This window comes from Aquila chrysaetos, chromosome 17, assembly GCF_900496995.4.
Source record: "Aquila chrysaetos chrysaetos chromosome 17, bAquChr1.4, whole genome shotgun sequence".
Lineage (NCBI taxonomy): Eukaryota > Metazoa > Chordata > Aves > Accipitriformes > Accipitridae > Aquila > Aquila chrysaetos.
This window is the reverse complement of record NC_044020.1, coordinates 22107000-22132629: the sequence shown is the minus strand read 5'-3', so window position 1 is coordinate 22132629 and position 25630 is coordinate 22107000. Positions and strand designations below refer to the sequence as shown.

At 44.4% G+C, this 25630-nt stretch overlaps 1 protein-coding gene across 1 annotated transcript; it reads left to right on the top strand.

Moving 5' to 3' along the window:
* The first annotated feature begins 296 nt into the window (after nt 1-296).
* YBX3 (Y-box binding protein 3) lies at nt 297-25276 on the top strand. The gene is made up of 9 exons (XM_030040514.2): nt 297-650; nt 4638-4701; nt 6322-6355; nt 11381-11470; nt 12149-12271; nt 18880-18974; nt 23826-23997; nt 24586-24686; nt 25128-25276. Exons 1-8 carry the CDS (start codon nt 395-397, stop codon nt 24649-24651), a joined length of 900 nt encoding a protein of 299 aa, XP_029896374.1. The 5' UTR covers nt 297-394; the 3' UTR covers nt 24652-24686; nt 25128-25276.
* The last annotated feature ends 354 nt before the right edge of the window (nt 25277-25630 follow it).

The following is a 25630-nucleotide window of genomic DNA, read 5'->3' as shown; positions in this document are numbered from 1 at the left end:
CCCCCCTCCTCCTCCTCCTCCTCCCGCGGGCACCCGCACGCCCCACGCACGTACGCGCCCTCCTGCCCACACGCGCGGCCACGTATGTATCCGCACGGAGGCGCAGGCACGAGGGGCCGCAGCGCGTTCACCCACCCGCCTCCCGTGTCATGACATGTCACGGCATACGCGCCGCCCCGCGCGGGGGAGCCGCTCCCCGGCTCCGCTCAACGTCGACGCGGCTCCTTTAAATGCTAATGAGGCGGCGCGAGTGCCGGCGCCGGCCCCCGCTGACTGTGTTAAAACTTCGGCGGGGCCATTTTGGGGGCAGTAAGACCCAGCGCGGGCCCCAGGGACACCCGCCGCCCCAGCGCCGCGCACCCGCCCGCCACTCACCCACCGCCCGCCAGGCACCATGAGCGAGGCGGCGGAGACCACCACCACCAGCACCGCCAGCCCGGCGACCACCACCACCACCACCACCACCACGACGACCGCCGGAGCCCCCGCGCCGCCGTCGCCCGCCGCCCCGGACGCCAAGCCCAAGAGCCCTGTCAGCGCCGCCGCACCGGGCGCGGTTGCTGGTGAGGCGGCTCCCGCCGCCGCCGCCGCCACCACCACCACCACAACAACAACAACCGGCGGGGCCGAGACGGAGAAGAAAGTGCTGGGTGAGTACCGGGCCCCGCTCCCAACTTCCCGGGGCACCTGCGGCGGCGGGAGGAGGAGGAGGGCGCGGGGGGGGGGGGGCAGCAGCACATGGCCGGGGCCCAGCCCGGTTCTTCCCCCCCCCCCCCCGCCGCCCGCGGCTGTGAGTCAGGCTGCGCTCCGGGAAGGCGGCTGTGCCTCCTCCTCCTCCTCCTCCTCCTTCTCTTCGCCCTCCCCCGGCCGGGGGGGAGCCGAGCGGCGCCTGGCCGGGACGCCAACTCGGGACTTAGGCGGGAGCACCTGTGTGGAGCGGTGGCGGCGTCCCCTTCCCCCGACCGGTCCCGGAGAAGCGCCCGGGGCCGCGGAACGCGGCCCCGGGCGCTTCTCCGGGACCGGTCGGGGCTAGTGAGTGAAGTGCAGCCATGTTGAGGGGCTTCCCGGCACCTGCCGCCGTGCCTTGGACGGATATCTCCCCTTGGAAAACCCTCCGTGCCCCGCCTTTGATCTTAAGGTCTTTGCGCAACTTTTCTCTCTATAAAGATGACTGCTTTAATAATGCCTCCAAGTTTCGTGGTTTGGGTTTTTGTTGGTTTGTTTCTACTTTATCAGTCAAGAGGCAAGCAAGATGCCAAGTTGCCATCTCTGTGCTCGAGCCCAGTGCGTAGCTAGTGTGTTTGGTTTATTTGTTTTTATGGTTGTTTTTTTTTTTTTCCCCCCATTGTGATTAAACAGGATCAACCTGTTGGAAAGGACGAGACTTCAGTCTGCAGTGGAAATAGGGATCTTCTGTTTATAACTGCGTAACTTTAAGAGGTTAGTCAAGGCAGAGTTGAGGCTGACCACTAGTGCAGAGTCCTGAACCTTCACTAAGGAAAGACAGTATCTTCTCTTCTGAAGGGAAAGACTGAGTCTTACTGCAGCAGATAGAGGAGCCAGGTAAAGGATTTCTCTGGAGCTGAGGTAGGAAGGATTCTAGCAAAACAAAAATTGGAGGTACAGTTTGTGTGATTTTTTTTTTTTTTTTTTTTAATTTTTTTTTTTCTCCCCTGTTCTGTTCTCTGATTTGTCAGTAATCAGTCAAGGCACATCCATATCTGTTAGTATGTCTGGCTGCTTCTTGCCTTAACGTGGCTTGTTTCATTCTTGGTAATGTTTTAATTGTGTTTTATCAATTCCTGTTGCTTGGAGAAGGGGAAAGAAAAAAAGTGAAGGCGCAAGTGCCTTTCCTGGTCCAGCAAGAAAAAGAAAACCACCGTGATGATGGTTTTGCACGCTGGCCTTATTGCTAGGCAAGCTTTTTTGCAGGAGTTGTAAGGAAAATTATCATTGATAATGCTAATTGAAAATGGACTTATGTTCAAGTCTGCCTCAAATATCCCTATTAATGGTCTTGTAATTATGTTCACTTAAGTCTCCTCTTACAAAGATCCCATTAGAAGCAAGGTCTGATGCTTGCCCAGGGCATCCAAATGTCTGACTTCTAGGAATAAGGATAAAGGTTAGTCAACTTTCTCTTCTCTCTTGGTCACAGGAAGCTTTGGCTTTCCTTGTTAAAACTAATGGAAAGGCTATTTTGTCATGGGTAGGAGTGGCTGATGATCGTTTCCTTTGATGGTGTCAGGGTACAGCATCTTGTAGAAATATGTGGGCTTTCATTGCTGGTGGGATAGGTGTCGTCATATCAACTACCTTCTCTGAGTCGTCAGTAAAACTGGTTATGGTTTTCTCTGGGCTTGTCCTCCTCCTTGCCTCATCTCCCTGCTATGACTGCTCAGGCTTAACAAAGGCTGCACCACAGCCACATGCATGTTCAGGTGTTCAGTGTCGTGCTGTTGCGTCTGAGGTTCTTTCCCACCCCGTGGTAGTGCTTTGGGGAGGCTGTAAGACTAGTGTGGGTAGGGAATGGTATTTCCCCAGTACACTGTGTTAGGGAATATATTGGAGACTCACCCCTGGTCTCTGGCAGCTTGTGTGAAAGGAGCAGTGTTGCTGTGAGGCTGTGTGTGTGGATGTCCGCTTTGCAGCAGCTAGCTGGCCATGTAGAATGGGTTTCGAGTACCTGTCCTTCCACCAGCTTTCTGACTCCTCTGAGGGTTTTTGTCAGGCTTCCTAGGCTTCTCACCCTCTTCCTAATCTGATTGAAATAGGCCAACAGATTCGATAGCTATTTTGTGGGGGAGGGAATGGATGATGGTAGGGGAATCAGTGGTATTAGCCTTGTTTTTTAAAGCAGACTAAAACCAGCATGTGCCTTTGGCACCTGTTTCTGTGCTTCTTGTTCCCCCCCCCCCCCCCCCCCCCTCCTCTCCTGTTGACTTGTCTTAGTGTAGTGAGCTCTTGCTTATAGCGAGTGCCTTTGTGGTAGCAATAAGAGTCTGTACCTAGTGATGTCCCCATGAAACTAAACCTAAAAGCACAACTATAAATGTTGATGCTTAAGAATGTTACTGAATCAGTACTAGGCAGTGGAACTAAGGATTTTTATCTCTGTAAACAAGAAGCCTTGGGAATGGATGCTGTATTAAGTAGAGCCCTTTTCTCTAGGAACTGTCTCAGTCTTAACATGACTTTGCTGCTTCTAAATATGAACATTTTCTGCTAAAGAAGTGTATTAAAGGAGACCAAAACCTTCGCTTCTAAAAGTGCAGTGAGAAATGGCCTGTTAGTACTTCCAGTAACAGCAATGCTGCTACAATGGGCTGCTATCAGCAAACATTCCTACTTTAGCTCTGTATTCAGGGGAGGAGAAAGAGGTTGCTCCTTTTGTCTGTCAGAGGGGTATATAAGAATGGCAAGACTGCATGAGACCAAAGGTCTGTCTAGCTTTGTCATCTCCTAGTGGATATGTAGGGAGGAAAGCAGGTGCAGAGCAGATGAAGGTAAGGATTTGCAGTGTGTTCTTCATACCTCTAGCAGACTGGCTTGGACTTCTGAACTGGAGATTGTCTCTAGATTATTTTCCTTTTAATTGCCTCTCGGGTTCTTCCCACCCCCCAAACATATGTAAGGTTTTTAACAAGCAGTCATCTGTAGGTGACTAGACCCTTTTCAAATAAGTACTATGTAGGTTGCTTAGATAGTTGTGATCACAACTATGTAATAAGTAACATCCATTAAAGTCTAGAGCCCCAAACTCTCCCTTTCCTACAGGTTTGAAAAGTACAAGTTTGTAGTCTCCACCCAGTTGCTGAGAGGGAAGGAGAGGTTGAACTACCTCCATTGCTGTTGAGTTCCTCCCACATGTTCCTATATGTTGGAGGAACAGGTTTCACCAGATCCTATAAGACGCTGCAGTATGGCTTCTAAGTAAGGTGCTATTTTGGTGTTGAGACAGGAGCTTGTTTTGATCCTAGAAGCCTTGGAACATAAAGTTGGTTAGTTCGTAATTGGTAAATCACAGAAGGTACCTAGAAGTTGTTTTTTTTGTGGTTTGTTTTTTTTTTTTTAATATTCCAACAACAAAAAAATCTTGTGGGGTCTCGTTTGATTAGAGTGGTGTTGACAAAGCAAGAAAGAGCTTATCCGAAATAAGGATCTGCTGCCTCTCCACTTGAGAGAGTTGCATGGTGCTTGATACTGCTGCTTTGGCCATTTCTGGTTTCCAAGGAAGAAAGGAAGGGTAACTGAGTGAAAGAGAGGACTTTTAAACAGCTTTCTTCAGCTATGTTTCATGTCTAGCTACTAAGCTAAAGAGAATTGATGAACGGCAGTGGGATTTTCAGCTTCACTGCCCATTTCTGGGATAAGAAATAAGAGATGGATGGATGGCCAATTCTGAAACTAGAGCTGGGCTTCATTCTAGATGCTGTGTGGTAAACTCCTGGCTGAAGAACAGCATGTTAAAGCACTGCTTCCTGCTACAGTGTTGGTATAAATTGAAGTGGGAGATGAAGGTACACTTTTGAGTGTTAAGGGAACAGAATAGGTCTGGTTCATGTGCAGGTATAAAAGTATTTTTGTAACATTCTTGTACTTCCTTCTGTTTTAGAGTAACTTGTTTTTCTTTCTAGCCACCAAAGTTCTTGGCACAGTCAAGTGGTTCAATGTCAGAAATGGATATGGCTTTATCAACAGGTATGTTTAAAGTATGATAGTCTTATTTATACTGTACTAAGACTCATGGTACAGATAATATGCCATGTGTTAGTAATTGCAACAGAGACCTGAGGACCTGACTACAAGTTCATTGACTACAAGTTCATGCAGTTGACGGCCAGGCGTTCAACTAACTAACTCTGATATCATCTCAGGGGATGCTTCCCACCACACCCCCCCCCCCCCCCCCCCCAAAGGTTGTGTGTATGGGGAGAAAACAGAAAGGGTCAAACTCCTTACAAATTTGGTCTGTTACTTGTTTCTTATGTTTACTGTTACTACACCTTTAATGAGCTGTATGTTCTTTCATGACTGCCTGGCTTTTTTTAAAGGTGCAAGTAAGGTTGGAAGATGAGGGGAAATACTCTTGGATAAAAATTCAAGTGTTAAGTGATTGGTCAAAATAATTATTCTAAATACACACTGAGATTCTCTGATATCATCTAACTGAAGATATTCTGGGCCTGGGTTTACAGGAATTCTCTTTGGATCTTTGGTTATGTTCAGAGGAGAATAAAAAAACTTCTGAATGGCATTGTTAATCCACATAGCTGTAAGTGATATTTATCACACTCTAACCTTAGGTACATAAGACCCATGCTTCCAAGTTACTGGAGGAAACTCTGGCTTTTAAGGCTGGAATATGTGTGGGGTTGAGGAGCTTAAATGCCTTGTGTGCTTTATGAAAAACCTTTCATGGTTCTGAAGCCAGTTCTAGTACAGCATTAATCCCAGTCGCTGGAGATGACTATCCAGTGTTGTGTAAGCTTAGAAGAAAAGCTTGAGTTAGGAAGTACTCTTAAAGTCTTTCATAGCAGTTGATGTGAGAGCCTTCAGCTGGCTGTGGTGTAATAACTTGTTAGCTTTCTTCCTAAACCGAAGTCTACTATTACTTCGGTCCAGTGCAACAAGTTTTGGATTATGTGTTATCTCCACAAACTCTTTGACCCACCTGTACCTTCTGCAGAGAAGGAATTGAGTGAACAGATGGCAAGGTCTAGGCTCTTTCTGTTGTATGGGGACACAGAATCAAGGTCTCAGACCTGTCTTCATGTTTTGCATGTGGAAGCCTGAACTGGCTGGCCTAATCCAGACAACCTCATGTTCATGTCTGGGTTCCCCTCCAATGGACTCTTCTAACACCTCTTGTGCATGGTTGCTTTGAGTTTCACTGAAAGGAGAGCTCTGTTAACAGCTGTGGCCAGTCCTGTTGATAGTCTTGCTTGACCTCTGGGATAACAGCTCAGGTTGCAGCCCCTGTGGAAGTCTTTTTGGGGGGGTAGAATAGTGAAAGGCAAGCAGTCCAGTCATTAACTCTGCCTCATGTCAAAACAAAATATTGAATGTTTGCCAGAATATTACAGAGAACCTCCCCCTGTCCCCTCACCCTTCTGAAGGGTGGGGAGTCCTTTCTGCTGTCAAGCATATGACCCTGGAAATTCAGAGCAGGGTCTTGGTAGCATAGACTTACACAGAATGTGTGGAATCCAGGGGATGTACTACAGGCTGGGGGAAGGAGGGTTTCACTTGTGAAGTCAGGGATTTCTATTTAAGTCTCTTAGTCTAAACTCTTACGACTTCTCACTTTTCTTTTCGCAGAAATGATACCAAAGAAGACGTGTTTGTTCATCAGGTAAGACAGCAGTAATTGTACTTAGAGATGTGCACTGTGATAGGTTTCTAATGCAACTTTCTGAAACAGCCACCCAACCTTGTCCTGGCTTCTCCTTAGGATATTTACAGCAAATACCTTGAATGGACATGTATGTTGAAATTTTCAGGGAGCAATATTAGGGTGTGTTTTCCTTCTCTCTGGAGTTATAACTGAAGGAGTAGGTATTGCAGCCCCTTATGCTTTCTTTCATCTGCTTCGATTTGAACACTAAAGGTTTTTTGGCATGTTTTTTGTTTGGTTTGGTTGTCCCTCCCCGGGGAGATGACTCCTCTGTTCTGTAAATACCTTGCTACTTGTTGTCTGTCCTGCCCTCCCCCCCTGCTTTTCCCCATGCTCCTTGTGTCTTCTGTTTCTTCCTACCCTCTTCATTTGCAGGTCTGTTCTGACTGCCCTCCCTGGTATTGGAGAGAAAGTGATCTAGTCTGGCTCTTGACCAGCCTGGGTTGCCATCAGCTGTTGCTGCATGAGGCAGCTGCTCTTAGGAAAAAGAGGAGGAAGGCTATGTGCCAAGTGTGCCCAAGCAGAGAGAGGTTGCCCAGCAGCTTGTCATTGGTTAACTTTCCTTGAACTGTCAGTAGACTGTTCTAAGTTTATACCTTGACTCTCAGGTGGCAGGCAACTAATAGGAAGACAGAGGATGCTGTCTCCATGCTGATGCAAACTGATTAGTTGGCTTAAATCTGGTTTTGCATCATCTGAGGCTTTTACTCCACCAGAAAATGAAGTACTGCCCCTGGAGCTTGTCCCATATGAACTATCTGCAGCCCCACGTGATCCTTAAAAGCATGAGCTTTCTCTGTGGTGTAAGTGGCAGTATTGCCACCAAATGTAATCAGGAAACTTGCACTCAGAGTTTGTCACAGAGGACGAGGATATGTGCATATGTGGTTGTATTAAATGTGCTGGTCAAAATTGAGAGTTCCTGTGGCTTCATGACTAAATAGCCTGTGATAACTGTTTCTCTGGGTCAAGGAGTGTAGACCCGTTATCTGAAAATGGATGAAGCTGGGAGGGAGTAAGTCTAGTGCCTGTAACGGTTGAATATGATGTTGGGAGGTATGTGCAGTACACATTCCCAGTTCAGTTGGTGGATTTGGGAGCAAGAGCCCTCAATGCATGTACCGATTTCTAGTGGTTACTCTCCTTCCTTAATGACTGTGTGCTGTGTGCATGCTAATACAGGTGCTGCATCTGCAGCCCGATGGGAGTATGTCCAGAGGAGGGTGAGAAGAATTCTAGTAACAGAAACATGTTCTGGTTAGGCAGCACTGTAAAACTACCTTGAAGGCAAATGAGGTCTCCTTGAGACCTATGAGAAGATATCGGGGAAAATGGTGGTTGTGCTGATGACAGAGGTAACATGGATCAGTGTTACTCTGCTTGGGAAGGCTGCCTGCAGAGACCCAAACAGTGAAGGTCAACAGCAAGGTAGTATTATCTGTGCTGTTTTGTCTCCTACACCTGTGGAGAAGATTATTCACCTAAATGGAAGCTCCTGTGTGTGTGTGTGAACTTATTTCCCATCTCCTGTGGCTGAAATCCTCTCGGAGTGAGCACTGAGCAAAACTGGCATGCTGTTTCAGAAATACCGCATCACGTGCAAGCCTGCATCCAATTAACCCTCTTGGTGGGCTGTGCATGGCAGAGTAGATGCTTCCAGCTCTGGCCTGGGTTGGCTGCAATCAGATGTTCCTCAGCTCTTCAATCTCGAGCTGTTCCTGTACATGAATGTGCTTGTTACCAGAGCCTGGGGCTTTCTGGCCAGAGCTCCTGATGGGGCCGCCCGGCGAGGGAGGCAAATCCATGGCGTAAGCAAACATCCTGCTGCAAGCTCCAGCTCCCTCTCCACAGTTAGTGCTGGTTCTGCCCCTCCTCCCTGCGCCTGTCCCGGGAGGGGCTGGATTACATGCCTAATCCCTTCAGAATAAGGCTGACCTAGTTGAATAGATACAGCCTCCTCCCTGCCTCCCCCGCACACATCCGCAGTGGGGAGGGAACAGGCCGATCTCATGATTGGAATGGGGGTTAACGCTGGGTGTCTGGCTATTGGATGCTATTTATAAACCTAGTACAGATTAAAATGCTTTTCTCTTTAGGGCATGCATGGCTTGCTTTGAATTAACCCTTTGTCTTGCGGGGGACCGAAGCAGTGTTTTGGGGAAGGGCAGTTCTTCACCTGCTTCGTCTTGCTTGCATCCTTGTCCGGTTGGTTGATGCAAGGTGCTGTCTGGGGCACTGTGTCAGTTAGAGGTGGTGCGAGCAATAGGGATTGATCTGCCTTGTGGGGTGGAGTGTGTCTGGGGGGGACGAGGGTCTTGCAATTTGACACCATTTAAAAAGTGTCAGTAGCCAGCAAGTCCAGCTTAATTAGGCATAGTTTGAACAAACAAGCAGCATCTCTTCTGCTGCCCAGGTCTTTCTTTTTCTTTACTTCACTGGATTGTGTTCACCTTGCACAGCACAGCGTGGCGTGTGTGCACTAGTAACTGATGTAACAGATTTTGGCTATTGCTGTGACAATGCTGGATGTGCACATGATGTGGTGCTTGTGAGGGTATGGAAAGAACTCTTCCAAAAAAATACTGAACTATCTGTGAAGACTCTTATAGTTCTCTGTTCATCAGTGTCCCCTTGGGAAAGGAAAGGCTTTGTCTTAATTGTTGAGTGCTGTCTGTGTTAACACAGAACTTCTGTCTTTCGAATCAAAGAAGCTGGACCCTGTGGGATGCTGGTGAACAGTAATAGGGAGAGTAGTGCTCTCTCCCCTCTGGATATACAGAGTAAAAGTCTTTTCATCAAGCTTAGAGCCTAGGCTTGTTAGAGGCTTATTTCAGCAATGTTTACCTGCAGCTGAAGTAGTAAGTAGTAAAGCCGTATAATTTCTGCTCTGAATTCTAGGACTTACTTGAAATTGTTCCTGGTTGCCTTTATAAAACAAACCCCAGCCTGCTGTGTGGCAGCCTCTATTTCCTGTTGGCAGGTTGTTCAGTTGCAAGTCTGAATTTTTGAAGTTTCTGTCTATAAAGCTGGAACAGAACATGTGGAATCCTGTTGCATTTATCTTCCATTACCCTTCTTGGAGGATGCTTGAGGAGGTTTTTTAATCTTAAGCACACCCTCTGCTGAAAAGAAACCTGGTAGTCCTTTCTGCCTCTGCACTTACAAGAAAGGGGAAGGAGTTTGAAATACAGCTTGTTGACATGTCCATCATATGCAGAGTACAAGTCTTATGAGTTTGAGTCAGTTGTCTCAGTACAAGTGGTAGCAAAAGACTTAAACAATCTGCAGTGAAGATAGTGATTTTAGTATTAGTATATAGCATTTATGGAAAAGCTAGCACTTCCAGCTGATTCTAGAAATGGGGCAGTTACACCAACAGGTCAGCAGAAAGTGAACAAAGCTGCCTCAGCTGATGGTGGGAGTCTCTGCTTGCTAAAGTAATTCCCAAAAGAATTCACTTGAGCAGCTCATTCTCTTCCTGTATAAAAAAAAAAAAAACAAAACAAAACAAAAAAAACCCAAAAACAACCCTCTTGGGGTTGCATTGGTAGCAATGCAACTTTGCTTTGGTAGCAATAATAAGTACACTCTTGCATTCTTCCTTAAGCTGTTCAGGATGCTGCAGGCTACAGGGAAAGGTGTGGCTAGATGTATGGCTAAAAGGACGTGCTGGCATATTGCCTGAAACACAAAGGGGGCTGTATTCAGCAACAATGAGAATACTTTTCCTAAACTGGTCAAGCTCCACTTTAAACTGATTAGAATTTTTCCTTCAGTGGGAAATATTTTGGGGCTATTGTTGACTGAAAGAATATAGTTGCCATGCACAGGCAACAACTCAACTGATCTTTGTTCTGCTTGTTTGTCATATCTGTCTGCAGTTCAAGAAAACTGTCTCTTCTGTTTCTGCCCTGCATCCCATTTCTTAAGCCAGATATGTGCCCTCTATTTCCCTGTGTGCTTCTATCTACTGGATCTGCACCTGCCTCCATGCTTACAAAAGATGCCCTTATAGGGAAAGTTCAAGTGAATTGGTCTTTAATAATCTAAGAGAACTTCAGTAAAAGGCTGGCTACTAGATTGGCTTGTACAATGTGTGTGTTTTGGTGGTGTTTGGGTTTTTTCTCCCTCAGCCTCTTCCAGTTTGTGAACCCTTACCTAATGAACAGATAGTAGGCTTGTCTTGCTGACTGCCTTTTGTGGAATCCTAGAAATACTCCACAGAGTGAAAGGTATCTGTAGTTGACAGGCTGAAAATTGCTTCAGGAGGTTTGAGTGTTGCTGTGAGTCTGAGGGGGTTTTCAACTGGTGTTGATCCAAAGCCATGTCATTAATAGTATTTTGGTGTTTCTGTCTAGGAGATGACTAAGACTGCAAGTGTCTAGTCTGGTACTGTTCCTGTGTTCTTTAGGGACTCACCTAATTTTTGAGGGTCTCCCTTACAGTGCTTAGGTAAAACGCTTATTTGTTACGCCAGGGATACAGTAATTCTTCTTGAGTTACTATGAGTTGCCATGATACCTTATAGTTAATGCCATTTTCTACAAAAATGCTCCTGGTCTTCAGTGCTCTCTAGATGGTCTACAGGTCTCCTAATGGCTGTGAAGGCATGGGTCATGGTTGCTGCTGGAGCTGCCTTGGTACAGCTTGCAGGAGATCAAACACCCAGTGTGAACTCTGTTCATACAGAAATATGTAATGATCTGGATATTTAGTAGGCTTGCCAGAGGGGATTCTGGGGCAACAGCTGATTTGTAAACTCATAAGTACTGAGAAAGGAGTAAACCTTCACTGAGTATTAGAGGGCCTGAGGAGTAAGAGAGACATCTATGTATTTGAAATATCTTGGTGTGGCAACTGATCTTGTGTGTAGAGTTGGGATTGTAGCAGAAGAATACCGTCCTTTCCTCATCTACAGGACTATGAATGTGTAAGATAATGAGTAAGATAAAATACGTTTTTCTGTATCTTCTTTCTTTAAAGACGGCGATAAAGAAAAACAACCCACGGAAGTATCTGCGCAGTGTTGGTGATGGAGAGACTGTAGAATTTGATGTGGTCGAGGGAGAGAAGGTGAGAGATTATGGACACTTAGGGGTGTGGTCCAACACAGTTGACATCACTCTAATGGGGAATAACACACAACCTTAGCTGTGTATCTGGTGTTTTTGTCTAATGTGTTAATCCCTGGGGTGCTGGCATTCATACAGCTTTTCTGTGGAAGATCTGTTTAAAGGCTTCATTAAGAAGTATTTCTAGATATGTATCGAAACTCTAACTACGTTCTAGTCCTCCTAGAATCTGTAACTTACTTGATAGAGCATTTGAAGCTTGCAGCCTGCCCAGTGATCATTAACTGAGGCATGTGTTGCCCTGAAGAATTTGTCTTGGAGTCTGGTAGCTTAATAACTGTAAGAACCTTCAAGTTCTTTGTGCTTGTACTTTCTCAAACGTTTTATGAGCTTTTTTGATTTTCTTTTTTCCTTTTTTTTTTTTTTTCCCCCTCCTGGTTAATTAGTTACTTCTTGTTTCTTCCTCTGAACTCAACCTGGCTGACAGGGTCTTAACTCAACCCCATAACCAAGAGTTATGATCATGAGAATAACAAACCTGCTTTTGCACTATGTGGGAGGAAGGAATCTCTGCAGCTTGGAAATGATGCAAAAAAGCCTCTTTCCTGTTTCATCTTCTCCCTGTAGCTGGTTGTTCTTTCCTCACACCACCCTGGTTTACTTTCTTTTGGCCTTTTAGGGTGCAGAAGCAGCTAATGTCACTGGTCCAGATGGAGTCCCTGTAGAAGGCAGCCGCTATGCTGCAGACCGGCGCCGCTATCGACGTGGCTATTTTGGCCGACGCCGTGGACCACCTCGAAGTGTAAGTTTAATTTCTTTAGTGGTGGTCATCCTGCCTCCTCAGCAGTCTTCCAGTCCCCTCATGAGAGGGAACTACAGCTTCAGCACTGGCATATAGTAAACTGTCAATGCTTAACTAAGGTGTGCGTGTTCTTCTGTAATAATCTGGGTTCCTCCAGCACATCATTGATGCTGATACTGATATTTTCTGTTACTGGGTGTCTTGTAGGCCCTCCTTTGGCATGTCTTTCTAGAATGCGTTAAAAGCATCTCTTTGGGTGTTAAGGTATCTGTTTGTTTCAAGAGTAAACACAAAGGAGTGAGACGCCCAAGTGGTTCACCATGCCCTTTACCTGAAGCCAGGGGAAGTATTCATATTGCTCCAAGTAGTATAACTGTAACTTGAAAGGGTTATTTGGAAAATGGGCTTTGTTTAGAAGTTCATCACTTTTGCATGGCATGGTACTAGTTTGACCAACTAGTTGAAACCTCCATGTATCATCCCTTTGTAGGCCTCTGCCTACAGCAGTTCAGTGTAAAGTTAATGCTTTTTTTTGTTAAACTAGCTATGCACAGCTGTTCATAACATCTGCAAGCTTTCCTAAGCAGCTTCCCTGCAAGTTTTTGCAGAGGGAGAAGTAAGTGTGAGGTACTTGGCTGTAGTTCTAGCAGTTACTATGCCTGTCCGTGTTGTGCTTGTGCTAACTTGTAGCCTAACAATCCAACAAGCTGGAACATACTCTAGGCTTGATTATCTTTTCTTTAATAGTTGAGTCTGTGATCATCACTTGCAGAAATGTGTGAATGATCCAATATGAGAGCCCTGATGGAAGTGTCTGTCCAAGCAATGTAACTCTTTTCTCATCTTGTTCTACAGAGTTGACAGCACAGGGGCAAACAGAACAAGTGTTATCAAATCCTTCCTTAAAGCCTAGCTGTTTGTACTAGCTATCACGAGGTCTCTTTAATCCTGCTGGACACCACTGAGCCTTAAATATACATGAAAGGTGTTCTTTCAGAGTCCCTTGGAGACAGCTAGAATTTGGTGCTGATAACTGATGGCTTATTACTGAGTACGTCTTTGTTTTTGTAGCGATACAGTCTGTAAGCTTCAGCTTTCACGCCAAGTGGCAAAGAACTAGGATGCTTGGTTTTGTTCAGCTTTTTGATGTTTCCAGTCTTACCTGTTAGCTCATGAGCCAGCTATGTTCCAGTATGTGTTCTGTTTCCTTTTGCTCTCCCGAGATTAAAATCTTCCTCAACTGTCTTTATTGGGAGTCAATGCTGTAGTTGGTGGTATTGGTGTTGTCTTGGAGTTGCTTCAGATTTTAAATGAGCAGATGCATCAATGCTTAGACAACCCTGTGTACTGGTGAGTATGGAAAGCAGCTGTTTGTTTCTGTCTGAAGAGTGATAATGTGAGACCCAGCTTGGACATGGGGAGCATTCAGTTGCAGGGTACTCATGCTGGGACATGTTCTCTTGGATGTCTAATGCAGACTCATGCAGCTAAAAATCTGGCTTGCACGTGACACTAACACACTTGGATCCTGGTACTTGAGGATGTACACAAGGGGAACAAATTGTGGTAGCACACTGTTTTTCTTTGGCTTGCTTCTGTCTGAGTCCCTAGACTGATTTGGTGTGGATACCAGACCTTAGCTGTTGTGTGACTGGTACCTGATGTTCCATGAAGTCATCTCTCATTTCATAACCTAAAATGTACTGCTCTTTCTCTGGGACCATTGACTCTAGAAGAATTACAGACTTCAAAACTTGCAAAAGATAGTTTACAAAAGGACATTAACCTGGGTGTTCATTCTTTCCTTGTTTCCCATTGTTCATGAGGTTTGTTGGTCCTTCTCTTTAGCTTATTGAGTATCCTCTGAATGTCAGGCCTTCCTATCAATGCATTGACTGCTCCTCTGGATTTGGTATCATCTCATAATTTTAAGAGTAAATTCTGTTTCATTCAGGGATGATGAAGACCTTATAGTACTATTCCCTTAGCATGCCACTCTAACAGGTAACAAGGTAACCTCTGTGATTGCGGTGACCTTTCAAAGATGATAGTGGCCAGGCAGTGATGTTGGCCAGCTCCTTCAGCTCTCTTGAATGTATCCTGTGTAGTCACTTGTTTAAGCGATGATTCCTTTTCATGTTTGAGCTCAGTCAGGAGTTCCTTATGCAGCCAAAGTTGATGTTTTGCTATGCCTGCTCAAATTTCTGCATGTTGCAGTGGACCTTTCTAGCGCTCTGAGCTGGTTTGAGGTGCAGCCAGTTCTGCTGGGCCTTGTTATTTGTTCACTTATTAGTTGCCTGAACAAGTCAAAGCTCCACTTCAAGGAAGTCTTTGCAGGGACTGTGCCTGAAGTTGGCCTAGGGTAGGTCAGTGAAGCCACTCAAACTTCTCCAGATACTCTTGTCATCCCCTGTGTGCTTGCTTTGATAGATCAATTGAGAGTAGTGTGGATCCTCATCTAAAGCTATCGGTATTTCCTTTTAGAGATTTTTCACTTGCATCAATTAACACATTCTTCACATTGAAACATCTTTCTAGACATGCAGTTTCTTTCTAATATGTTTTTCCTTTAACAAGGCCTCCTCTTTCCCCTTCCATTCCCATGTGTGTAAAGGGGGAAGAAGGGTAGCAATGTCTGTGAGCCATAGCAATATGTATACACTATTCTGTATGGTCCCATTAACAGATACATTAAAGGTTGTGCCTCTCTACTTGAGGAAGTGTTTTTGGCTAACTGTCCTGCAGGATATTTCTGAGACAAGTTTGAATTGCCGATGGTATGGTGCTCTTGGGCTGTGTTTGCTGAAAGGATGTTTACTCAGCTGCAGGTAATTGTTACTGCACACCTGAAGGAAAAGGTTTTGGTGTACCCAGGCCTGCTATGCTTAAAGATCTACTAGGCTGCAGAGGTGAAAGGTTTTCCCAGAGCTCAGCTGCCCACATCATCAATCCTGTATTTACTGGAAAAAAAAAAAAAAGTTTAATTTGTTGAGGTGACTTTTGACATGGTGGCCTTCTAGGTTTCAAGAACTTTTAACTGATGTCTGTTAGCAACTCCAGTCTAACCTTGCAGCGCAGCAAGAGTTGGTTTATCCTTGCCTACTGGCATGGTTTTAGGCAAACTAAAGATGCCTATCCTCTGTCTGCCGTGTTAACTCAAATGTGCCTGTACTCTGCGTGTAACTTACTGGGTCTGTTTTTAAACACATTGTGTGAATTTCTCAAGAGTGAAGAGAACCTTGAGGAATGAGAGGTATTTAACCAGCTCTAGTGGAACTGTGTCTGGATTGCGTGGAGAGTTCTGTGGAGAGTAGAAGTACTTGTTCATATCAGAAATTTCTTAATTGTATCTACTACAGAAAAGAGGCTGTGCTCCTCACTAAACAATGACAACATAGATATGGCACGGAGCTGGTGTCAAAATGTTAGAACAATGAATTGTGGAATAACCTTGAGAACCAATGATGTCCTCATCTACATATTGTTTGCATTACTAATACAAGAAGACTCTATACCAATGAGTTGGAAAATAAGTGAAATAGTTTGAGAGCTGTTTTATAGGCTGAAACTATTTGTTGTAGAGAGGAGACCTGGAAAGATAAATAGTATTATACAAAAGCTAGAGACTGATCTGAAGAGGTGTAAGAACAAAGAAGAAACTAGGGGAAGCAGATGGGTAAAAACCTCATTGCAGTTACAGTTAATGCTTACAAAACTTTTCTTTGAGGGACAGCAATAAAATTTTGTGCCTTCTAGAGTTAGAGAAATCTGTGTGAGATCTTCAAGGGGAATCACAGCCTGCCTGGCTATTTTGGCCTTCTTCCGAGGAAAGTATAGAGTGCAGCAGGCCAGCTTCATTCATTCATTCATCCTTTAAGATGACCTAATGTTTAGTTAGAAGGTGTTACACTGAGTTGGAAGATACCAGTGGAGGAGATTGAATGAACAGGATCGTGTGTGTGCTAGACATGGTGTGGTGCTTTTAAGAGTACAAACAAAGCTTTCCTAATAAAGGAATGTAATCTTCCTATCAGTGTAGTAAAACAGGACCTCAAAGCTCAGGTTCTGTTTTCTGGTCAAATTGCATCTGTTTCAGTGACTTATGACAGCATAATTGCTTTATTCTGGAGCCATACTTCACTTCTGGCCAATAGACCTAGGTCAACTAACAGTGATACTAACGTAATGTGTTGATTGAATTTTTGTGATACTATAGAAGATGTAGGAAATTATCAAGACTTCTGGGCTAAGCAGTTCAGTTGCTTTGCTACTCTTGTTTTCAACTGATTGTTTAAGCCAAACCCATTTAAAATACTGACATAGCAACATTCAGTTCAAGATGAATAGGAAAATGTTTGTGTTGCTTTTGATTAATGCTTCATAAGGTGTAGTTGTTCTTTCTGTCACTACAGCAGATGGAGTCTTTTATCTGAGATTCCAGTGCAGGCCTCTGTAGGGAGGAGTGGACTTGGGCTGTGCCATTAAAAACATGTAGAAATTTAATACTGCCTTTTAAAGAGCTGTGGATGTGATGCTGATTGTCAAATGCTAGAGGAGAGCTTTGGCTGATGAAAAATATTGTTGTGTGCCCCACCCTACAATTAGGTTGGTTGATGCTTTGTTAGCTTCTGGCACATTGTTCCTCAGACAAGACCTGCTAGGCCTTCATGGTTCCATCATTGCAGCCCTAGAACTGAGCACTGATTCCACGTGTGCTTGCTCAGAAATCCTAGGGAAGAGAAATAGTGATTATGCTGGAACATGTTCAGGGATTGTTTGTTTTGCATCCTCCCTGCCCTTCACATCTTGCTGCTCTCTTCTCTTTCTGAGCTTTGCCAGTCCTCATGTGAGGAAGAGAGTGAAAGCAGGAGCAGCATTTGGCCCTTCCTTCACAAAGGGCAAATCCCAAGACCTTTGAATCGCTATTGCCACACACGATACCGGCAATGCTATTTCTTGCCTTACTGTCTTGAGACACTTCTGACCACCCATCACAGGTCTATTAAACTGTATGGTTATGTAGGACAAAGCATCGTGGTACAAACAGGACAGATTGGTGTTACAAAGTAGATACAAGTAGTATAATGCTGTTGTAAACTCAGAAGTGTAATTTTCCTTTTGGGTTCTGAGTGTCTCAAGTACTTCTCAACTGCTATCAGATGGTACCTACTATTACCATCTACTTAAGTCAGTGGGAGTTCCTTTTGATATTTAGTTATCCTGATCAGTTTTATACATGAGAGAACATAATGGATAATGTTATCTATGATTGTGGGTTTTTAACTGATTTCTGGTTTCTGTCCACTCACCTCAGCAGTTGACCCTGTCATATTGTTAAGAATAGCCGGTATAGCTATTTCTAGGTACAGCATGTGAAATATTCCAGTTGCCTTTAGGCCATGTCTCTGTGCTTTTTGGAAATGTGGAAGCTACAAAGAGTGCTTGAAATTTATTAATGCATTTGGAGGGTATTTTACTGTGGTGAGAGGAGAAGATTGTCCAGGTTGGTCACTGAGGTTCATTTAATTCCCCAAGATTTCTTGTTACAACCTACAACACTCCAGCCTTTCTAAATGCTAATCATCATGTTATCTTAGCTAAGGAAAAGTTCACTGCCCATGCAGTTACCTGAGATTTGCCAGTTAAAATAGAGCAAAGCATGATGGTGGTGGTTAAAATAACTGTGTGGAATTCAAAGGAGACCTGTCAAATGCAGTGTAGACTACTGAAGGCTATCAGGAAGCAATAGTTTTTGTTTCCTGCTGAATCAGATCCAGAAACAGAAAGTCCACTTTATTTTCCCATCTTTTCTGATTCTGGAAACAGAAGTCCATCTCTTGTTAAATTCCTTCTTTTTAAAGGGAAGAATGGTGTAGTGGGAATGGCTAATAATGTAACTTTATGAAATAGACATTACTGATGGCTGATATTTAAAAAACAAAACAAAAAACCCCAAACAACAAACTAGACAAAACCCCAAACTGAAATACAGCTTTAACAGTTAACAACTAAAGGGGAAAGAACCACTGCATCTCTGAAAGGCTGAAAATGTTGACTGTGTAGAAGAGTATTTGACATGTAGTACAGTTTTTCTATCTTTAAATTTTTTGATATTTTTGTGGGAGTTCTCTGTGGAATGGGGCTCTGTGTAGAATGAAGCCAGAAGTGGTCTCTGGCAAGTTTGAGTGTGATGTCTTTTAGTTAGCTTTCCAAATTCAGAAGTGTCCTGGTCAGTGGCTGCCTCTCCATAACACATTTACCTCTTGCAATGCAGTGTCATGTCTTGAAATGCACTTGCATATGCATCGGAGAGAACTGTCAGGTTCTCTGCCTTTCTTGGCAGACAGGGAGGAGGCATCATCAGGTAGCTGCTTAAGTCTGTTACTGTGAGGAACAAGGACAGCCTTATTGGCTCTTGGTCTGTCCTACTCTTCTCTTTGCTCAAATTAAAGTCTTTTGGGTATCTGCTGCTTCTTTTTACCTGATATGCTGGTGTTTCTGTACTGATACACTGTTTTTGAACTTAGGTTCAGATCATTGGGCTTTATAATTAATATACTGCCCATGAAATAACTTTAACTCTATCTTCTGTTTTCTTTTGGTTGTAGGGTGGTGAGGGAGAAATCAAGGATGGGGTCACAGAAGGAGGACAACTTCATCAACAAGTCAATAGGAATCCTACGTATCGTCCCCGCTATCGCAGGTTTGTACTATTTCCTTTGCTCATCATTACATTTGGATGCTTTTGGGATCTATACAGGCTTCATTAAGAGCAGGAAGCTGTATTCCCTGGCATTAATGTGTATGCAAATGGTAGGGGCAGTGAGAAGCATTTTAATTACTAGGAGAAAGGTGAGCCATAGGAGTAAGGAAGGAAACAACTGTAGAATTTGTTTAATGTGTGTATGTTGCTCAGAGTCAGGAATAGGTCAAGAAAGTGTGAAGAATTCTTAGTATCCTGTTACTTGTCAGTATGCTGCTCAACTGTGAAGTGAGTTGCAGGGTCCACGTCTTCCCAGCTGAACTGGGACAAGTAATGCTTTCCTGGACAAGTAATGAATCTGAATCCCACTTGATCTGGGACATCCAGGCCCACCACCTGCAGGGGCAGGGTGTGCTTTATAGCTCTTCTTGTGGACTGCAGACAGTAGTTTGCAGTTCAGCACTGGACTAGTAGCTTGTGCACATCCAGCTCAGTCCTATGTGTCATGCGGGCTTGGTTTTATGCACTGGTGCTACTTGTAGGTACAGAGGAAAGCCTACTGTTCAGTAAAAACTGAAGTTGTATCCTCTTACAGGCCATTAGATTATATGGTAGCATTATAGTTACCTTGCAGTATCTTGTGCTAGTGGAGGGTATTGCTGTTGGTCAAGATTTAAATTCCTTGAGGGCTCCTAAAGGAGAAGGTAACAAAATAGGATTATTAGAGTTACTCTTGCTAGAACTTTTGGAGCAAGGGGGTGCTAAAGAGACTGGAGAGCTTCCAGAATAATAAGATAAAACTCATCAAAATGATTGAAGGGGAAGAAAATGTGTGAAGAGTGGAAGTGACTGAGGACTCTGAGGCTGGGAGAAGAGACAAATGAAGATTGATTATAGAGGTCTGCAGAATAATTAGTAACATGGAAAGGATGGATGAAATTGCTTTTGCTTTTTCTTCTGATAATACACTGAGGAGCCTTTGAATGAAGGAAGTGGGAGACATGCTGAAGAACAAAGGGAGGTTCATAAAAACCATAGGACAGCCCAGGTTGGAAGGGACCTAAAAAATACCAACACCATCTGGCCTAACCTTTTGTGGGAAGGGGAGCCTAGATGAGATGATCTAGCACCCTGTCCAATCCCATCTTGAAGACCTTCAGTGATAGGGACTCGACTACATTCCTGGGGAGGTTGTTCCAAGTAAATGATTGTTCTCACTGTAAATCTTTCTTATATTAAGACAAAACCTGTCCCGGTGCAACTTGTACCTGTTGCCCCTTGTCTTCTCAGTGTGGCTCCTTGTGAAGAGAAAGCCTCTGTCTTCTTTGTAGCTGCCCTTTAAGTACTGGAATAATGTAATGAGTTTCCCCATGAGCCTTCTCTTCTCCAGGGAGAAAAGACCTAACTCCCTCAGTCTTTCCTCATAGGTCAGTTGTCTGCAACCCTTTGATCATCTTGGCCCTCCTTTGGACTGTATCCAGTCTGTCTGGCTCCTTTTTGAATTGTGGGGACCAGCACTGGACACGGTACTCCAGGTGTGGCCTGATAAGTGCTGAGTAGAGTGGGATGGTCGCATCTCTCTCTGTTACTAATGCCTCTGTGGACACAGCCCAGGATCCATTTTGCCTTTGTTGCTGCAGTGGTGCACTGCTGACTCATGTTCAGGTTGCTGACTGGGGTTGTTATGCGTACAGCAGATTGCTGGAGCTTTTTGACATGGGATGTTGGCGATGTTAAAAGCTTGCATGAGCTTGGGGCAGACTGGTCAAATAACTAGAAGAGAACACCATTGTGATACCTCTAAACAGGCAAACTCTCTGGCTCAGGAAATCCCCAGCATGTAAACCAATTGGAGGTTGGGAGGCTATTTGGGAAGTAGGTTTCCTTGTCCTTATTTATCCCAATTCTATGCATCCCTAGGGAAAAACAGACACTTGAAGACTCAGTAGGCTATTCTTAGGTTCTTATTAAAGATCCCTTGGAGTTCACATGAACACTGATGCTTTCCAGTGGGCTATGCAGAGCAAGTTGCTGAGTCATCTGTGTTAGTCATACTTTAAACTGGCCAGTGTAGGATTGTTTTCTTCATTTTTCCAGCCATAGTTCTGACATGACCACTCCAGCTTCCACCCTTTACACTGAGGAAACAATTCCATAGCCAAGGAATTTGGTGCAGTTAAAAATATCAGTGTGAAATAGTCAGCCTCTGACTATCATACCTTTTGAAATGTTGCCTCACTTTTCACTGAATTCCTTTAAGTGGAAAAGCTCATTCAGATTCTTGGCTTCTTGTGACTTGTTTTATCTTGGAGAGTGAGTGACAAGTTAAATAAAACACTGGATTACTTTCACTGGTGTTCTTCATAAAGCGTTGTGACACGGTCCCCTACAATATCCTTCTCTAAATTGGAGTGATATGGATTTGATGGGTAGACTGTTCAGTGGATAAGGAATTGGTTGGATAGTCACATCCAGAGGGTAGTGGTTAATGGCTCAATGTCCACGTGGAGATCAGTGATGAGTGGTGTCCCTAACAGTTCTGTACTGGGACCAGTACTGTTTAATATCTTCATCAGTGACATAGACAGTGGGATTGAGTGCACCTGCAGCAAGTCTGCAGATGACACAAAGCTGAGCAGTGTGGTTGACGTGTCCGAGGGATGGGATGCCATCCAGAGGGACCTTGGGAGGTGGGCCTGTGTGAACTTCATGAGGATCAACAAGGCCAAGTGCAAGGTCCTGCACCTGGGTCAGGCCAATCACCAGTACCAGTGCAGAGTGGGGGATGAACTGATAGAGAGTAGCTCTGCAGAGAAGGATTTGGGGGTACTGGTGGATGAAAAGCTGGACATGAGCCAGCAATGTGTGCTTGCAGCCCAGGAAGCCAACCGTATCCTGGGCTGCATCAAAAGAAGTGTGGCCAGCAGGTCAAGGGAGGGGATTCTGCCCCTGTGCTCTGCTGAGACCCCCCTGGAGCACTGCATCTAGCTGTGGGGTCCTCAGCACAGACCTGTTGGAGGGGGTCCAGAGGAGGGCCACAAAAATGATCAGAGGGCTGGAACACCTCTCCTATGAGGAAGGGCTGAGAGAGTTGGGGTTGTTCAGCCTGGAGAAGAGAAGGCTACAGGGACACCTTATTGCAGCCTTTCAGTACTTAAAGGGGGCTTATAAGAAAGATGGGGACAAACTTTTTAGTAGAGCCTGTAGCAATAGGACAAGGGTTAATGGTATTAAACTAAAAGAGGGCAGATTCAAACTAGATGGAAGGAAGAAATGTTTTACAATGAGGGTGGTGAAACACTGGAACAGGTTGCCCAGAGAGGTGGTAGATGCCCCATCCCTGGAGACATTCAAGGCCAGGCTGGACGGGGCTCTGAGCAACCCCAATCTAGTTGGAAGATGTCCCTGCTCATTGCAGGGGGGTTGGACTAGGTGACCTTTAAAGGTCCTTTCTAACCCAAACCATTCTATAATTCTGCTCTCAAGGAGCTGATTTGTATTAGTCTGCCATTCACTCACTTGCTCCTCTTCATCTTGTCTTTGTCATCCTATCAACTAGCTTCAGAGGTCAAGTTCCATGTAATCCCCATTTTTTCATATGCACGTTTGTTCAAAAACCAACAGTAAGAGGTAAATAACAGTACAAGAGCAACAAGAAGCTGAATTTCATAGGAAATACAAGATTGTCCTTAATTGTAATGACTACCTGTTCCATGCAAAATGGATCCATCCTTCTGGATGCTGGGTCTAGAACCACAAGCCTTCCACCTCTACTCTGAGCTTTTCTATCTGTGAACATTTCTGTTAAAGTTGTCTCTCTTTTGTGGGATTGTGGGAAATGGGGTAGGCTGCTGCTGCTTGTAGGGATCTGAGCAGAATAAATTTTGTTCCTGAAAGTCTTCATTAGCATTGGGCAGTCAGGAATAGCACCACATCAAGTACAATGAGGCATCTGAGCTTTTGCATGTGTTGTGGGTAAATCACAAGCTGGATGATTTGCCCATGGCTAACAGGAATTTATGCAGTTCTGATGCATTTTTTTTTTCCTATAAGAAGTATGATATACGAGTGCAGAATGCTTGTATTTGAGTTAACAGGGAGGTATTACTTGCGTTTACATGCACTAAGTCCAGTGACACTAGTGCTTTAAATTCCTTTGGAAAAGCTACATTGGCTTTTGGGACTAGATAGCTGTGGATTAGTCAAGTCAGCTAATGGGAACTGGATAGTAGGCGGTGATTTCGTCATCACTTTCAGCTGTGTTTTGATCGTTTATAAACATACCTTGTTTATACTGGAAATGGGAGGAAATGTTCTTGCATACTTCAGGAACATGGACTTGATAGCTTAGTGTTAATGAGGTCCAACTCGCCTGACTGAGATACACGCTATGCTGCTTTTTGTGGTTGAGAAGGGCAACATAAGGCAAAGAGCAAGGATCCAGGAATGGTTTACAGGTGGAATTGAGATTCCCAGGGATCGCACCATTAATTGTGAATAGGACTGGGCTGGTGTATAGCTGTGCCAGGGCTAACTTAGTAGTGGCCACACAGGCTGATTCTGCTGGCTTATTTATTCTCCTAGCCAGCAACTCAAATGGGCTAACTGCATCTTTATTGTAGGATAGACAGTAGAATATGCTGATGTAGCCTCAGCAGTGAAGAGACAACCAGGTTGCTTGTCTTTCCCTTCCAACTATATGCCAGCCAAATTCCAGAGGGATGGTTTGCTAGCATTCAAAATTGTTAAAGATGGTATTTGGTTAGAGAGGTTTTTGCTGGACTAAAACTATGGTAGTTTAACCTTCTTGGGCTCCTCTCGTACTTAACACCTATTTCTGCTGCTCTTCAGAGGGCCCCCGCGTCCACGCCCCGCCCCAGTGGCTGGAGAGGCTGAAAACAAAGAGAACCATCATGAGGCCAATGCTATGAGTCAGCAGCCACTTCGCCGTGGGTATAGGCGCCCATACAACTACCGGCGTCGACCTCGTCCACCCAATGCTCCAGCTCAGGATGGGAAAGAGGTAAGCATGCCCCTGGCAAAACGTGGCAGAGGCCAAGTTTCGATGGGGTGAATGCTCAAGACCTTCTGTCCTGTGGGAGTTTTGACAAGCGTATTGTTGGTGTGCTGGAGGAGTCTGATGGCTAAGTCCAGAGTGCTCATGCTTGAAGGTTGCTGGTTTCATTGCCAGTTCCTTATGACCTTCTTTGAGAATGAGCAGCTTCTCTTAAATGGAGCCAGCAGTGGGATAAGGATTGCTTCTGGATAGTTCTTAATTGGCGTCAGACTGTAACGAATATTTTTGAAGTGGAGAGAAACAGTTGTGTCCATTTCCTGGACTGCTTGAGCCAGATTATTTCAGGGAACTGTTTGCAAACACAGATTTTACCTTTGAGGAAAGAATTTCTCATCCTATGTCTGCTTGAGGTGGTCCCCTGACAGAATCTGCTGTGTAATACTTAAACTTTAGTGTATTACCTATAGTTAATATTTTCTGAGGATTCATCTTCCTTGATTATTTTAAAACCTGGGTTATGCTGACCCTACTACTGAACAAAAGAAGGGTCTAGAGGCCAGTTGCTGCCTATAATAAAGGTTTATTGTGTCTCAGACAAAGGTGACTGAAACACCTGCTGAAAATCCTGCTCCAGTGACCGAGCAGAGTGGTGCTGAGTAATGTCCGGCTCCCCAGGCACCTTTACGATCCCTCAGGTAAGGAATATAGATAGTTCCTGTTCTCCAGCTGAAGCAGCATTGTGTATCCTTCTAGGACTTGGACTCTGGGCATGTTCCCTTATGTATGGCTAGGTATTTGTGATCATTTCTGAGTGTGCTGTATAGGCAAACCAAGAACAGTCTGCTGCTTTTCTTTCTCTCCTCTGCCTCTGTGTCTGTGTTTGTCACAAAGTAAACTTTGCTTTATAATCCTGACTTTTCAGGAAGATCTATCTGGTCTATATAGCAATAGCATCTGCTGATGAGTTAGTAATGTTTTGCTTTAGGGAGATACTGTACTCTCAGCTTACGGACAGGATAAGCCAGTCATGCTTATCCTGTCTATTATGATAACTTCTTCTCCACCTGACATCTTGCCTCTTCAACAGGGAGATGAAACTTAAACTGTATGTTTTTTTAAATTTGGCTTTTCAACAGGTGTCCTAAAATACAACTCAAAAGTAACACCAAAGAAACACACAAGCAATAAATTGTCAACAGTGATGACGAAAGCAAAGATTTTGAAACATCGGAACTTAAAAGAAAAAAAAAATTACCAGCAGCTGAGATCCAGGGAACGCCTGCAAGATAGATGCATGAAGAGAGAAAAAGAGAGCGAGATTCAGAAAGAGCAACCTCCCCAGTTTCAACAGCAACTGTGGGGTTTTTTGTTTTGGGTTTTTTTTTTTTTTTTTTTAGAATTTCACTGTTTCGCTAGTATTGAATTTTTCAATTTTTCTTTTGGTATCAAACTGAAAAGGGAAAAAAACCCAACCAAAGAACTGAAATTGAAATCAAATGCTTTTTTTTATTGGATGCTGGTGCTAAACCTCCCAGGTGTGATTATTTTTTTTTTTTCTGTGCCAGTCCTGTTCACTGCAGGACACGGGGAGGAGAAACTTCCGCTTTCCTTGGTAAGATCTATTTGAAACTGTGCAGCA

Bases quoted from the DNA above. Each gene is read 5' to 3' on its own strand.
- YBX3 (XM_030040514.2), top strand. From the start codon at position 395: ATGAGCGAGGCGGCGGAGACCACCACCACCAGCACCGCCAGCCCGGCG. The intron at 651-4,637 runs GTGAGTACCGGG...TTTTCTTTCTAG, and splicing joins GACGGAGAAGAAAGTGCTGG to CCACCAAAGTTCTTGGCACA. The intron at 6,356-11,380 runs GTAAGACAGCAG...CTTTCTTTAAAG, and splicing joins AAGACGTGTTTGTTCATCAG to ACGGCGATAAAGAAAAACAA.